Source organism: Gigantopelta aegis, chromosome 14 (assembly GCF_016097555.1).
Source record: "Gigantopelta aegis isolate Gae_Host chromosome 14, Gae_host_genome, whole genome shotgun sequence".
Lineage (NCBI taxonomy): Eukaryota > Metazoa > Mollusca > Gastropoda > Neomphalida > Peltospiridae > Gigantopelta > Gigantopelta aegis.
In genome coordinates, this window is record NC_054712.1 from 37,676,604 (window position 1) to 37,693,348 (window position 16,745).

Consider the following 16,745-nt stretch of genomic DNA (forward strand, 5'->3'; position numbering starts at 1 on the left):
ACAAGGAATAGTTTATATTACGCATTTTTCCAGTCAGGGCAGCACATACCACTACCTTTGATATACTAGCCATGAGGCACTGATTAGATCCGCAGATTGGTTTTGATCCTTCGACTCAAGGACATCAGACGACCACTCTACCGACTGAGCTAAAAATGTAGCGGGTTTCCTCTCTAAGACTATATGTCAAAATTAACACTTGTTTGACATCCAACAGCCGATGATTAATAAATCAATGTGTTCTAGTTGTGTCGTTAAACAAGATAAATAAACTTAATCGGTTTAACGTGAAGAGCATATATCAGTTTAGCAAACTCTTCTCTTTTTTTTTCTACTCTGTCTGGCTTGACTCCTCCCCCAAGGTGAATTATATTCTGGGCGCCTTTCATCGCCGACAGATTCCCGTTAGTTACGAGCATTCTACTTTTTTTTATACACAAAGCCTGTGAGGAATTTACGATAACTGTTTTAAAAATAAAACCAAAGTGTTAACATGTTCTAAATGCAGATTAAAGTGCACATAGCTGAACTGTTATGTTTTCAGTTTTTAGTAATAAATCTAATGCCAGCTGTACTCTGGGTATTCGAGATAACCGCACGTGGTGCTGACATGCCTGTCAAGTATCGGGTAATAACTATCATTGCATAGATTGGTATGCATATATGGGTTTACCGCATAAAGAAAGTTAAAGGTGGTGGGGTATATATATTTTTTTTTTTTTTTTTTGGGGGGGGGGGGTTTCTTTGTTTATCGGCACAACTAGATAACATTTATTTATTTATTTATTTATTTATTTATTTATTAAAATGACGGACCCTAAATTTGAAACACTAGCACGTATTTTTCACTATTAAAGACGTTTTTGGTCATTTAAATTTGACCCTACTGACATTTATTTATTTATTTATTTATTAAAATTACAGACCCTAGTTTTTAAACATAGGCATGCATTTTTCACTACTGGAGACGTTTTGGGTCATTTAAAATTGGCCTTACTGACATTGTATTGTTTAGAATATCTATTTTCGTACATCCAAAGATTTTTTTCGTCATCCGGATTTTTGTAATACACCGAAATATTATTTTTTCAAAATTCTAAAAAAAAACATGTTCCTGTTAGAACTGACGGGGCGAGACGTAGCCTAGTGGTACAGCGCTCGCCTGATACGCGATCCATCTAGGATCGATTCCCGTCGGTGGACCCATTGGGCTATTTCTCGTTCCAGCCAGTGCTCCTCAACTGGTGTAACAAAGGCCGTGGTATGTACTATCCTGTCTGTGGGATAGTGCATATAAAAGATCCCTTGCTGCTAATCGAAAAGAGTAGCCCATGAATTGGCGACAGCGGGTTTCCTCTCTCATTATCTGTGTGTGGTCCTGAACCATATGTCCGACACCATATAACCGTAAATAAAATGTGTCGAGCGCGTCGTTAAATAAAACATTTCCTTCCTTCCTTCCTGAGAACTGACGGTTATCGAGCCAGGCTCTAGTCTATTTTCAGACAGTATTTCCCCGTTTAAACATCATAGGCTTTAGTGTCACTCCATTGTAACTTTATCCAACTGTGTTATGTGTTTGCAGATTATCCAAACTTAGTGTCCATTTTCACGGGTTAAAACTTGGGTCTGCGACAATCAGTATTGAATGCCAAACATTTGGTAATTCCAGCATACAGTCTAAGACTCTTATAGAAAACCCGTTACATTTTGCTATTAACATAAAGGATCTTTAATATGACCTTACCGTGGTCTTTGATATGCCAGTCATGTGACACTGGTTGGAACGGGGGGGGGGGGGGGGGGGGGGGGGGGGGGGGGGGTGGTGGGGGGGGGGGGGGGGGGGGGGGGGGGGTCCAATAAAAGAATGGATCCACCGAGGAGGTTCGATCCTGTGACCAAAGCACTTCAGGCGAACGCTCTACCGATTGTCCAACTAGTGCACCACGAATGGTGTATCAAAGGCAGTGGTATGTGCTATCCTGTCTGTGGGATGGTGCATATAAAATATCCCTTGCTACACCGGTCTCGGTGGTGTTGTGGTTAAGCCATCGGAAATAAGGCTGGTAGGTACTGGGTTCGCAGCTCGGTACCGACTCCCACCCAGAGCGAGGTTTAACGACTCATTGGGTTGGTGTAAGACCACTACACCCTCTTCTCTCTCACACTAACCACTAACAACTAACCACTAACCCACTGTCCTGGACAGACAACCCAGATAGCTGAAGTGTTTGCCCAGGACAGCGTGCTTGAATCTTAATTGAATATAAGCACGAACATAAGTTTAAATGAATTAATGAATGAATGGTGAAATGTAGCGGGTTTCCTCTCTAAGATTATATGTTGCAATTTCCGAATGTTTGACATCCAATAGCTGCTGATTAATAAATCAATCTCCTCTAGTGGTGTCGTTAAACAAAACAAACTTTAACTTTTAATTCTACCGACTAAACTATATCCCACCCAATTACATATTATATAGACACACTAGTAAGGCTCTTTCACAAATGATAACACTAATTGTACTAAAGACGAGGCAATGTTTCAATACCAGCACCCACATAATAAAACAAATATTTAAACCATGTATGAGTATAAGACAGAGGCTAGGAGGTGGGGAGGGGGGGGGGGAGGGGCTAACGGGAAAAGGGCACATTGACCAGCTCGTCAAAAGGGCATCGAAATGGGGGGGGGGGGGTAGTGTTAAAACATAAAAAGGGACACTTGAATATTTTTTAAGAATGACAGGTTCCTTTGTTTCCCTACCCCCCCCCCCCCCCCCCCATACGACATCCACTCCCACCATCCCCACCACCCCACCCACCCCCCCACCCCCACCTCCACCCCACCCCCACTCCGACCACCCCACCTACAGGATCCGCCTTTTGTAAGACAAGATACGCTGCTTTAAGCGCAGTTTAATATAGTCCAATGCTTTATGATCTTGTTAACTCGGTCTTAACAATTGTACATCAGTTGACCCTGTCAGACGAATCATTTAAGCGGAACACTGTTAGGCTATGGACTTCTGAATGCCCTTCCTATTTCGAATTATAATAATAATTCAGACGTCAACTTATCTATCGGCCGTATGACCTTGTGTGCTCTGCCCCAATGAACACAATTCTTGACGTTCTTTTCATTGATAAACATCGCGCAATTGGTTTGACCTTCAACAGACAAAATAAAAGCATGTTTACATTAATAGCCAAGAGTTTCTTACATGCGTTGTTCGCTTCAGCTGGTTTTTTGTGTGTGTGTGGATTGTCAAAACGTCGGACATGTCTAACCTATTTGAACCCAGTAACACGACCGAGTCTCTCGTCTCTGTATTAACAACAAAACATGAAGTGTTATAATAAACCAACAGTCAGGCGACAGGAGCGGGTCCATGGAAGTGGGTGTTAGCTAGGTGTGACAGTGCGACAACCAGCCAAACCAGTATACACGCACGCACATACACACACATATACACAACCAAAACAGTCGACGTTGAGTATAATTGTGAATAGTGTTTTTTTTATATATATATAAAACTGTATAACAATTAAGTTTAAAATACTTGAAACAAAATCACTTTGAACACAACCTTCCTCCATCCAAAAAGGAAAAAAGGACAATTTTTTTTATAAAAAACAAAAAAATCAATAAAAAAAATACCTCCCCCCCCCCCCCCCCCCCAAAAAGAAGAAGAAAAAAAAGAGAAGCAAACACAACACAACAACAGCAAACCAACAAAACTCGCACACATACATACTCTCTCTCTCTCTCTCTCTCTCTCTCTCTCTCTCTCTCTCTCTCTCTCTCTCTCTCTCTCTCTCTCTCTCTCTCTCTCACACACACACACACACACACACACACACACAGACACACAGACACACAGACACACACACCAGGGAATTAATTAAGAATTAAGCACCACCCAAAACTTTTGACCGTGCGGCTTATACATCGTAAGTAATTGTGAACATTTCGTGGCTACAAAACAACATTAAAATGAATGTTGTGTATACAGAGCATGTTAAAAATATTTACAGTAACTGACACTGTCGTTACATTAACGTTTAATGTATTCTAGATAGAAAAAAAAAAGATAGCAACCATAAATATGCATTAAAATGTATGGCAATTAACTATGGAACTGGAATCACACTCATAAGTACTTTATTCATGCCATCTCGGTACATACCCACTAAATATAGAGTATGTAAAAACTCCGGTTTACGCTCCGTCGGTACGGATAAATACGTCTGGACGCCTTTTTGGCTTCAATACAATTCAGGTGGCTTTGAATTAAGTTACAGGTTTATATATATATATATATATATATATATATATATATATATATATATATATATATATACTGTGTATGTGACACATAGACAGACAAACAGTTTGTTTCTTTGTTTGTTTGTTTTGTTTAACGACACCACTAGGTCACATAAACAGACAGACAGACAGACAGAAAGGAAATGTTTTATTTAACGACGCACTCAACACATTTTATTTACGGTTATATGTCGTCGGACATACGGTTAAGGACCGCACAGATATTGAGAGAGGAAACCAGCTGTCGCCACTTCATGGACTACTCTTTTCGTTTAGCAGCAAGGGATCTTTTATATGCACCGTCCCATAGACAGGATAGCACATACAACGGCAAACAACAAATAAAACATCCCCTCCCTTCCTCCAACAAAACAACCCTACACAAATTACTTCGTGTCTGAATGCCATGACTCACACGGTCTGCTTTGACTTGAACAAGATATATTGACTTTGTCGTCTGCTTTTTTCAATGGATCTGAGGATAAATGGAGATCTTTTTTGGAAGGAATTCAGGAAGATGACACTGAAACGGGGGGGGGGGGGGGTCAAATACGAACATTGGGGTGGGTAAGCAGTCGTGCATATGGTTGTTGTACTTGGAAATTTGGAAGCGATTTATGCTATGATGGTTATAGTTGTAGATTGTAGAAGGGAGATGCATTAATCATATTATGATTGAGCAATTCTGTGAATGTTATATTTGGAGATCGGGGAGGGACTTACAGCAGTCATGCTATTATTGAGTTATGTTATGGTGGTTATATTCTGGAGATTTGGGAAAGGAGTTGTAGCATTTATGCTATGACTGATTTATGCTATGGTGGTTATATGTTGGAGATTGGCGGGATGAATTGCAGCAGTTGTGCTATGCTTGAGTTATGATGTGATGGTTATAAATTATTTGGAAATTATTGAAAGGAATTCCAGCAGTCATGCTGTGATTGAGTTATGCTATGATGGTTATATTTTGGAGATTGGGGAACAGAATTGCAGCAGTTATGCTGTGGTTGATTTATGCTATATGATGGTTATTTCTAGAAACTGGGGAGGGAATTGCAGCAGTTATGCTGTGGTGAGTTATGCTATGATGGTTATTTCTGGAGATTGGTGGGGGGGGGGGGGAGATTTCAGCAGTAATGCTATGACTGAGTTATGCTATGATGGTTATTTCTGGAGATTGGGGAGGGAATTTCAGCAGTCAAGCTACGATCGTTATGCATGGAGGGTGGGAAATAGATCGTGTTATGATAATTATATTTGGAGAGTTGAGGAAAAGCGCCTGCTACTGAAGCTGATGATGTGGTGGTGGTTATTACGATAAAGATGTGTATAATGTTCTGGGGGTGTTATAAACATTCGATCTGTACCATAGTGATATAATATACAGTTATAACCGAAAACGTCATCTACGAAATGACGGTGTACTTTATTTTTTAATTTTGAAAAAAAAGAGAAAAAAGTTTATATTATTTATAAAAAAAACATATGAATTACATATTGATTTATTTCCCCCAACTGTCCCGAGGGCGGGACGTAGCTCAGTGGTACAGCGTTCGCTTGATGCGCGGTCGATCTGGGATTGATCCCCGTCGGTGGGCCCATTGGGCTACATCTCGTTCCAGCCAGTGCACCACGACTAGTACATCAAAGGTTGTGGTATATGCTATCCTGTCCGTGGGATCGTGCATATAAAAGATCCCTTGCTGCTAATCGAAAAGAGTAGCCCATGAAGTGGCGACAGCGGGTTTCCTCTCTCAATATATGTGTGGTCCTTAACCATATATCTGACGCCATATAACTGTAAATAAAATGTGTTGAGTGCGTCGTTAAATAAAACATTTCCTTTCCTTTCCCATCTGTCCCAAACGTACAGCTGTAAACTTCACATTCTCAACCCTGGGCCATTTCCAAACTAACGCTCACAATTGCTCGCTAGACAGGTTTTTTAGCCTGATATTCAGTGAATATGACAGGACAGAATATGTTGGAAACCAGTCAAATTGTTCGCGACCGATTGCCTTCTTGAACACAGCATTGTTTCATATCTGGAATATAAAACTAACGTCATCTGTACAGTTGAAAATGAGCCAAGATATACCAAGACCGCGGAGTGGTCTTATTGTTAAAGGAAACACGTCAGTAATATTACTTATATGCCAGATTATTTCTGGCTGTACGTTTGCTATTCTAGCCACAGACATACACAACCGGCCTCGGTAGTGTTGTGGTTAAGCCATCGGGTCATACGGCTGGTAGGTACAGGGTTCGCAGCTCGGTACCGGCTCCCACCCAGAGCGAGTTTTAACGACTCAATGGGTAGGTGTAAGACCACTACATCCTCTTCTCTCTCATTAACCACTAACTATTAACAACTAACCCACTGTCCTGGACAGACAGCCCAGATAGCTGAGGTGTGTGCCCAGGACAGCGTGCTTGTACCTTAATTGGATATAAGCACGAAAATATGTTGAAATGAAATTAAATGAAATAGACATACACACAGTCAAACCGAGTGAACCATAGAAGAGAAGGAATGTACGTACTAGTATTGTGTGTGTATGTGTGTGTGTCTGTGTGTGTGTATGTGTGTGTGTGTGTGTGTGTGTTTATGTGTGAGTGTGTATGTGTGTGTGTGTGTGTGTGTGGTGGGTGGGTGGGTGGGTCTGTGTGGGTCTGTGTGGGTCTGTGTGTGTGGATCTGTGTATGTGTGGGGGGTCTGTGGGTGTGTGTGTGGGGGGTCTGTGGGGGGTCTGTGTGCGTGTGGGTCTGTGTGTGTGGATCTATGTGTGTGTGTGTGGGTCTGTGTTGGGGGGGGTCTGTGTGTGTGTGGGTGTGGGTCTGTGTGTCTGTGGGGGTCTGTGTTGGGGGGGTCTGTGTGTGTGTGGGTCTGTGTGTGTGAATCTGTGTGTGGGGGGTTTGTGTGTATGGGGGGGGGTCTGTGTGTGTGTGGGTCTGTGTGTCTGTATGTGTGTGTGTGTATGTGTGTGTGGGGGGGGGTCTGTGTGTGTGGGTCTTTGTGTCTGTGGGGGGGTCTGTGTGTGTGTGTGTGTATGGGGTGGTGTGGGTGTGTGCGTGTGGGTGTGGGTGGGTCTGTGTATGTGGGTCTCTGTGTGTGGGTCTGTGTGTGGGGGGGTCTCTGTGTGTGGGTCTGTGTGTGGGGGGGGGGGGTATGTGGGTCTGTGTGTGGGGGGGGGGGTATGTGTGTGTGGGGGGGTCTCTTTGAGTGGGGGGGTCTGTGGGGGGTATGTGTGTGTGGGTCTCTTTGAGTGGGGGGGTCTGTGTGTGTGGGTCTCTTTGTGTGGGGGGTCTGTGGGGGTCTGGGGTCTGTGTGTCTGTGTGTGTGTGTGTGTGTCTCTCTCTCTCTGTGCGTGTCTCTCTGTGTGTGTATGTGTGTGTGTCTCTGTGTGTGTGTGTGTGAGTAGGTCTGTGTATGTGGGTCTCTGTGTGTGTGTGTCTGTGTGTGGGGGGGGTCTGTGTGTGTGGGTATGTGTGTGTGTGTGTGTGTGTGCCTGTGTGTGTGTGTGTGTGTGGGGGGGGGGTATGTGTGTGTGTGGGTCTGTGTGTGTGTGTGTGTGTGGGGGGTCTGTGTGGGGGGTGTCTGTGTGGGGGTGGGTATGTGGGTTTGTGTGTGTGTGTGTGTGTGGGGGGGGGGGGGGGGTCTGTGTATGTGGGTATCTGTGTATGTGGGTCTTTGTATGTGTGTGTGTGTGTGGGTATGTGTGTGTGGGTCTGTGTGTGGGCGGGTCTGTGTGTGGGGGGTCTGTGTGTGGGGGGTCTGTGTGTGTGGGTCTGTGTGTGGGGGGTCTCTGTGTGTGTGTGTGTGTGTGTGTGTGTGTGTGTGTGTGTGTGCGCGCGCGCGCGCACAAAGTTTGTATTTAATTATGAAATGCAGGCCCCATATTTTTTATCGTTCTAGTCTTGGTACCCTCCACTGGACTGGGGGGGGGGCTACCCAAACTATGTATATACATGTGTATGTATGATTTTATAAAATTTAATATATTAAAACAAAGGTTTGATGGGGTGGGGCGTGTTTTCAAAGAGGCACTTTTATGGGTTATATTTGTTGTGTCTGTGAAAATGTCCTTCTCAATTGAATTTGAAAGAAGAGTCTGGCAACCTCGAGCCGTACCACTATATTTTACACTTCCGCCCCTGCTCTGGTACCCTCCCCGCCCTCTCCCCCTCACCTTTTTGAGCTCTAGTTTAGCTGGTGCTCGTTGTGGTTTCTTGTTTGCTGTATCATGCGCAATCGTACAACATGTGCCGGTGGGGATACAGGCTTGGAATAGATATTTAAAAAAAAAAAAAATAGGTGTCATAGTTATCGACCACCTTAAATAATTGTCGTAATCCCCAGGGATGAAGCGGTCACTACAGATCCTATCCCATCGTGATGGTCCTTTCCATTACGCACGGGTTCGGTTTAAGAACCGCTTCCATGCAAACCCCATGATTGTTGGTTTGTCTAAAGTTCGGAAAAACTGCAGCTTTGATACATCCAAACACTAAACAATGGTTCACCATATTTTACATTTGAAAACTATCTCCAAAAGAATATTCCGTCCATACAATTCAATTCAATAGAATAAAATTTCTGTGTTTTAAAAATACACACGTTCCACCTTTCATTTTTTGCCGGTTAGCGCGTCACTGGGTCACGAGACTTAGCTCTTGGAATCGAGAGGCGTTTTGGCAATCGATGACTTTTTATTGCGAATATATTAAAAACGGGTCAATTTTTTTTATTGATACTTCATATATATTGTAATAGGTATATGTAGATACCAAACAATAGTGAATTAAGTTTTCGATGAGCTTGGACCTTTAATATACTGTTAACGTCACTAGGTGAAGACTGAACATACACATGTAAAAACCAAGTAAAATTAGGTTTTTTTAACGAATTGTTATGGCAAAACGTCTTTGTCTTTTCCGTGACTACTGTCGCTTTCTGTCTTAATGGATAAATCTAACAAAACTTTCGAAAAAAGAGCTTTCTTCGCTCACTTCGTTCAACAGCTCGTTTGGCCAAGTTCAAGAACAGTAACTTTATCCCCTTGTCGCGCGTCATAGGCTGAAAATAGCCCAGTCGGCATCTGACAAAAGATTTTTTTTATAGAGTCCTTTCAGGAAAACAATTACTATTATTAACAAACACGTCGCGTTTTTAAAATTAACTATCGGATATAGTAATATAAACATTATTTATGCCATACATCTAATTAAAATATGAGAATTACATGTTGATATATAGAGAATAATACATGAGTGGCCGTTATATACTATTTATCGCACAACGAGTTGTTTAAAAAAAATTATCTAACGAGCGAAAGCGAGTTTGATACTTTTTTAAACGAGTTGTGAGATAAATGGTATATAACGGCCACTCATGTATTATTCTCTATATATAAACATATAATGTATTATTCTATTTTATACGCATCCTCAAAAACCAGGTTTTACGCTAATTTTAACATCTTTTTCGACTAAAGGTTATCTACAGCCATTGCACATGTAGCACATGTAGGCGTCACAGAGACATGATTGCCAGGTTAACTATACGACACAGTATAATCTATTTCCACCATGTTGTTTTTCATTGGATGCATGACACTGGTGACCTTTGTCATCACCTAGGAGCAGCCAGTCGTATGTCTTGAAATTGTTAACACACGTACGTGTGTTAACAACACATGTGTTATCAAAAATAATACATGGTGTTCTCACCAACGGGTGTGTAAGAAATACCATCTATAATTTGCAGGGCCCCGTTCCACGAAGCGATCTTAGCACTAAGATCACCTTAGTGCCTAAGGTAGCTATGCACTTAAGGTGATCTTAGGGCTAAGATCGCTTTGTGGAACGGGGCTCAGGAACTGAGCGTATGTAATCAAGAAAACGTATTCTCATTACAAACTAAACCCAACCTTGATTTGCGTTCCTTTTGCTCTTCAGTGTATATGTTTTACTGCGATATTTTGTTGGGTCATTTATTAGGCCAAACAAAGTATGTTTTCACTACGGTCTTAGACCTTTACTGTTATTGTCTATCTAGCATTAACGTAACTGGCATATTTTCTGTCTGCAGCGACAGCGTGTTGTTAGCCGTGAAGAATGTGGTCAGAATGTGTTATAACTGGTAAGTTGGCTCATGTTTGTAGTCCACACGCTTCTGTAAGGGCAGGTAAAGAGAGAGTAAGGTGGGGGGTATTATTTATACATACCGGCCTCGGTGGCGTCGTGGTTAAGCCATCAGACATAAGGAAGGCTGGTAGGTATAGGGTTCGCAGACCGGTACCGGCTCCCACCCAGAGCGAGTTGTAACGACTTAATGGGTAGGTGTAAGGCCACTGCCCTGGGCAGACAGCCCAGATAGCTGTGGTCTGTGTGCCCAGGACAGCGTGTTTGAACCTTAATTGGATATGCCAAATGAAATACCAATTTCGTAATGAAAATAAATTAGGCCTATGTCATTTTATTTTTATTTTTTATAGTATTGATCAAAAATATAGCTGGACGAATAAAGATAGAATAAAGTTTATTGGGTTTTTTTGTTGTTGTTGTTGTTGTTGTTGGGGGGGGGGGGGGGGGGCGGTTGTTGTTGTTGTAGTTTTGGGGGGATTTTTTTTTTGGGGGGGTGTTGTTTAACGACACCACTAGAGCACATTGATTAATTGATCACGGGCTATTGGATGTGAACCATTTAGTAATTTTGACATAATATAGTCTTCGAGAGAAATTCCGCTACAGTTGTTCCATTAGTAGCAAGGGATCTTTTATGTGCACCATCCCACAGACAGGATAGCACATACCACGGCCTTTGATATACCAGCCGTGGTGCACTGACTAGAACGAGAAATAGCTTAATGCATGGACCCACCGACGGGGATCGATCCTAGACTGACCGCGCATCAGGCGAGTGCTTTACCACTGGGCTACGTCCCGACCATGGTTCACATTTGTAGTCCAAACACTTCTGTAAGGGCTGGTAAAGATAGGGTAATAGGGGAAGGGGGCAAAAGTAGTATTTATACATAATGGCCGGGGATGGTGTGGTAATTTATTATTGAAAATAAATTTTCATTTTATTTTTAATTTGTTTGGTGTTGATTAAAAATATAGATTATAATTGTTGAAGGGGTAAAATACCTGTTTGTTATATTTCTAATTACTGTTATTAGTGGTTTTAGTAAATATTGTTGATTCATAAACTTCCTCAGTGTTGGTTTATTTTTAAAACATATGTAAGAAGGCATGTAATAACGTGTCAACTATAATGGATAAGTGACATTTCACGTGTGTGTCTGGCACACTCTACATTGTAACAATAATAAGAAGTGCTAATGATGTATACACACCATCTAAATACGTTGGTGTACGGGACATGGTGGGAATTTGCCTGCTAGCGTGACTGACATTTGACTGATGGACGGACGGACGGATGGGCGGGCGGGCGGACGGACGGACGGACGGACGGACGGACGGATGGATGGGTGGATGGATAGACGTGATAGGAAGGTAGATGATTGATGCATGAATGTTTTAAGCAAATTTTAACATCTTTTTCGACTAAATGTTATTTACAGCCCTTGTGTTTGTAGCTAATTAACGCGTCACAGACAATTGTCAGGTTAACTATACGTCACAGTGTAATCGATTTCAACCGTGTTGTTTTTTCATTGGATATATGGCATTGGTGACTTGGTCATCATCTAGGAGCAGCCAGTCGTATGTCTTGAAATTGTTAACAAACGTGATTGTATAAACAACCCATGTGTTATCAAAAATAACGAATGATGTTCTCACCAACTGGTCTGTGAGAAATAGATATTTACACAATGTTGTTAAAGGGACATTCCTGAGTTTGCTGCAATGTTTAAGATGTTATCGACTAACAGAGACGTTTTAACGATTGTAATTACATATTAGTGGCTGTATATTAAACGTGTTTCTGATCGTTCTAATATTTGTACTAGGTTAGATATCATTTTATTTCCTAAAATAGTTTTTTTTCGTACATAGGAAATTATTTGAAGACAAAATCCAGTTTGGGCTTCTTACAAATATTAAGACGACCAGAAACACATTTAATATACAGACACTGCTATTCTAAACAAGAAAATATATTTAATATGTTAGTTTAATCGTAAAAATATTTTATTAGTCGAAAACATCTTACAATGCAGAAAACTCAGGAATCTCCCTTTAACTGCTTTACGTTATTACGGCTCTTGCCAAATGGGGACCTGGTTCACTGACTTCTGGGTGTTTTCATCCAGTCGGTGGGCCCATTGGGCTATTTCTCGTTCCGGCCAGCGCACCACGACTGGTATACCAAAGGCCGTGGAATGTGTTATCCTGTCTAGGGGATGTTGCATATAAAAGATCCGTTGTTACTAATAGGAAAATGTAGCGGGTTTCCTTTCTATATACTGTCTAAAAATGACTTATATGTTTGACATCCAATAGCCGATGATTAATAAATCAATATGCTCTAGTGGTGTAGTTAAATAAAACAAACTTCTTCTTCTTCTTGTTTTTCACTGCTAGTATCAAAATATAAAAGTCGAAAGTCTGGTGTCAAGCCACACGACCTAACGGCTATTCGGCAGCAGATGGTTTAATGCACAAACACAACGTTGGCCTTGAAGTGGACTTTTATTGAATATCGACATCTTACATTGTTGTTTAAGAAAATTAATATTAATACATCAAAAACACCATATTACTGCTTACATCCAGATTATGGTAGCCCCACTCCCATAGCTAGTGATATTCAATGTTGGGCTAGTAAATTACTACTATTGCCATGCCCAATGGCTAGTGATTTTTTTGTTGGGGTGTGTGTGTGTCAAATGTTGCAGTTAAGTATTTTGTAAATATGAATATCCTGCTCAAACCCAAACCCCCGATGTTAGTGTTTTTAAGCTCTATCTCCCTCTTAAATCACAATCCCATGGCTAGTGGATTTTATAAAAGTTCTAGAAGCTCTGCCTTACACCTATATTTAGTGAGATGGCATCTACTATTAAAAGGTATATTGAACTCCGTTGAAAACTCACCACCCAATGTCCATTTGTTATGGTTATTGCATGCGTCAGGTTGTGATGACAAAAAACCCCACAATAACCCTACTATACATGTTGGGTGGGGTGGGGTAAACAAAATCAGTTAAATGTATTATTTCTTATCAAATCCATTTTACAACTATAAACCTGACTGGTGCGTTTATAGTGGACTTCAGTAAACGTATCAGTTTATTCGGTGTATTTTTGTGTTTTGTTTATTTTTGACGTGTGCGTGCATGCGTGTGCGTATGTGCGTGCGTGCGGTGCGTGCGTGCGTGTGTGCCTTTTTGGTGCATATTTACTGTGAATAACATGCAAGAGATATTTCGAAGAAAAAAGAGTAGCTTCATTAGGAGTGTGGATGTCAAGCAATTTTTAGCGCAATCTTGTATATTTAGACCTTCATTCATATAGTTCTGACCCAAAACGGAAGTGAAAACAATACAAATTCACAAAGACATCCTTCTCGCAAAGTGGTGCATTCGGGTGTGCATCATATAAGAATCAGGTCAATTGTCAATCGCATATGACACATAAAGCACTGGGGAAATGATACTTCCTTGTCTCAGTGTACTGTTGTATTGTATAGGTCCCAACTACAGAATGATACACAGACTGGGTTAACATGTACAAGTAGTACATAGCAGATATGGGTACGATAAAACAACAACAAATATATGGGAAGTAAGGAAATGTTTTATTTAACGACACACTCAACACATTGTATTTACGGTTATATGGCGTCAGACATATGGTTAAGGACCACATAGACAGAGAGAAGAAACCTGATGGACTACTCTTTTTTGATTAGCAGCAAGGGATCTTTTATATGCACCATCCCACAGACAGGGTAGTATATAAGTAGGGTTTAAGGTAGTAAATTTGCTATTGCCAGCTAGCTATTTCTAGCAGGTCCCTGGGTCACCTATAGCATGGGTCTCTTTTTCATGGGTCTGGGATGCATGGGTCTCTTTTTCTTGGGTCTGGGATGCATGGGTCTCTTTTTCATGGTTTGGGATGCATGAGTCTCTTTTTCATGGGTCTGTGATGCATGAGTCTCTTTTTCATGGGTCTGGGTCTCTTTTTCATGGGTCTGTGATGCATGGGTCTCTTTTTCATGGGTCTGTGATGCATGAGTCTCTTTTTCATGGGTCTGTGATGCATGGGTCTCTTTTTCATGGGTATGTGATGCATGGCTCTCTTTTTCATGGGTCTGTGATGCATGGGTCTGTGATGCATGAGTCTCTTTTTCATGGGTCTGTGATGCATGAGTCTCTTTTTCATGGGTCTGTGATGCATGGGTCTCTTTTTCATGGGTCTGGGATGCATGGGTCTGTGATGCATGAGTCTCTTTTTCATGGGTCTGGGAGGCATGAGTCTCTTTTTCATGGGTCTGTGATGCATGGGTCTCTTTTTTATGGGTCTGTGATGCATGAGTCTCTTTTTCATGGGTCTGGGATGCATGGGTCTCTTTTTCATGGGTCTGTGATGCATGGGTCTCTTTTTCATGGGTCTGTGATGCATGGGTCTCTTTTTCATGGGTCTGTGATGCATGGGTCTCTTTTTCATGGGTCTGGGATGCATGGGTCTCTTTTTCATGGGTCTGTGATGCATGAGTCTCTTTTTCATGGGTCTGTGATACATGAGTCTCTTTTTCGTGGGTCTGGGATGCATGGGTCTCTTTTTCATGGGTCTGTGATGCATGGGTCTGTTTTTCATGGGCCTGTGATGCATGAGTCTCTTTTTCATGGGTCTGTGATGCATGGGTCTCTTTTTCATGGGTCTGTGATGCATGGGTCTGTGATGCATGGGTCTCTTTTTCATGGGTCTGTGATGCATGAGTCTCTTTTTCATGGGTCTGTGATCCATGGGTCTCTTTTTCATGGGTCTGGGATGCATGGGTCTCTTTTTCATGGGTCTGTGATACATGAGTCTCTTTTTCATGGGTCTGTGATGCATGAGTCTCTTTTTCATGGGTCTGTGATGCACGGGTCTCTTTTTCATGGGCCTGTGATGCATGAGTCTCTTTTTCATGGGTCTGTGATGCATGGGTCTCTTTTTCATGGGTCTGTGATGCATGGGTCTGTGACGCATGGGTCTCTTTTTCATGGGTCTGTGATGCATGAGTCTCTTTTTCATGGGTCTGTGATCCATGGGTCTCTTTTTCATGGGTCTGGGATGCATGGGTCTGTGATGCATGGGTCTCTTTTTCATGGGTCTGTGATGCATGGGTCTCTTTTTCATGGGTCTGTGATGCATGGGTCTGTGATGCATGAGTCTCTTTTTCATGGGTCTGTGATGCATGGGTCTCTTTTTCATGGGTCTGTGATGCATGAGTCTCTTTTTCATGGGTCTGTGATGCATGGGTCTCTTTTTCATGGGTCTGTGATGCATGGGTCTGTGATGCATGGGTCTCTTTTTCATGGGTATGTGATGCATGGCTCTCTTTTTCATGGGTCTGTGATGCATGGGTCTGTGATGCATGAGTCTCTTTTTCATGGGTCTGTGATGCATGAGTCTCTTTTTCATGGGCCTGTGATGCATGGGTCTCTTTTTCATGGGTCTGGGATGCATGGGTCTGTGATGCATGAGTCTCTTTTTCATGGGTCTGGGATGCATGAGTCTCTTTTTCATGGGTCTGTGATGCATGGGTCTCTTTTTTATGGGTCTGTGATGCATGAGTCTCTTTTTCATGGGTCTGGGATGCATGGGTCTCTTTTTCATGGGTCTGTGATGCATGGGTCTCTTTTTCATGGGCCTGTGATGCATGGGTCTCTTTTTCATGGGTCTGTGATGCATGGGTCTCTTTTTCATGGGTCTGTGATGCATGGGTCTCTTTTTCATGGGTCTGGGATGCATGGGTCTGTGATGCATGAGTCTCTTTTTCATGGGTCTGGGATGCATGAGTCTCTTTTTCATGGGTCTGTGATGCATGGGTCTCTTTTTTATGGGTCTGTGATGCATGAGTCTCTTTTTCATGGGTCTGTGATGCATGGGTCTCTTTTTCATGGGTCTGTGATGCATGGGTCTCTTTTTCATGGGTCTGTGATGCATGGGTCTCTTTTTCATGGGTCTGTGATGCATGGGTCTCTTTTTCATGGGTCTGGATGATGGGTCATGGGTCTCTTTTTCATGGGTCTGTGATGCATGAGTCTCTTTTTCATGGGTCTGTGATACATGGGTCTCTTTTTCGTGGGTCTGGGATGCATGGGTCTCTTTTTCATGGGTCTGTGATGCATGAGTCTCTTTTTCATGGGTCTGTGATACATGAGTCTCTTTTTCGTGGGTCTGGGATGCATGGGTCTCTTTTTCATGGGTCTGTGATGCATGAGTCTCTTTTTCATG

General features: G+C 42.1%; 1 protein-coding gene across 1 annotated transcript; it reads right to left on the reverse strand.

Annotated features, from left to right (window-relative positions):
• Positions 1–14,405: 14,405 nt before the first annotated feature.
• On the reverse strand, positions 14,406–16,499 carry LOC121389223 (early nodulin-75-like). Its single transcript, XM_041520824.1, has one exon. It carries the CDS (start codon positions 16,497–16,499, stop codon positions 14,406–14,408), a length of 2,094 nt encoding a protein of 697 aa, XP_041376758.1.
• Positions 16,500–16,745: the final 246 nt, after the last annotated feature.

Excerpts from the sequence above, each read along its gene's own strand:
- LOC121389223 (XM_041520824.1), bottom strand. The coding sequence starts at position 16,499 with ATGAAAAAGAGACCCATGCATCACAGACCCATGAAAAAGAGACCCATG.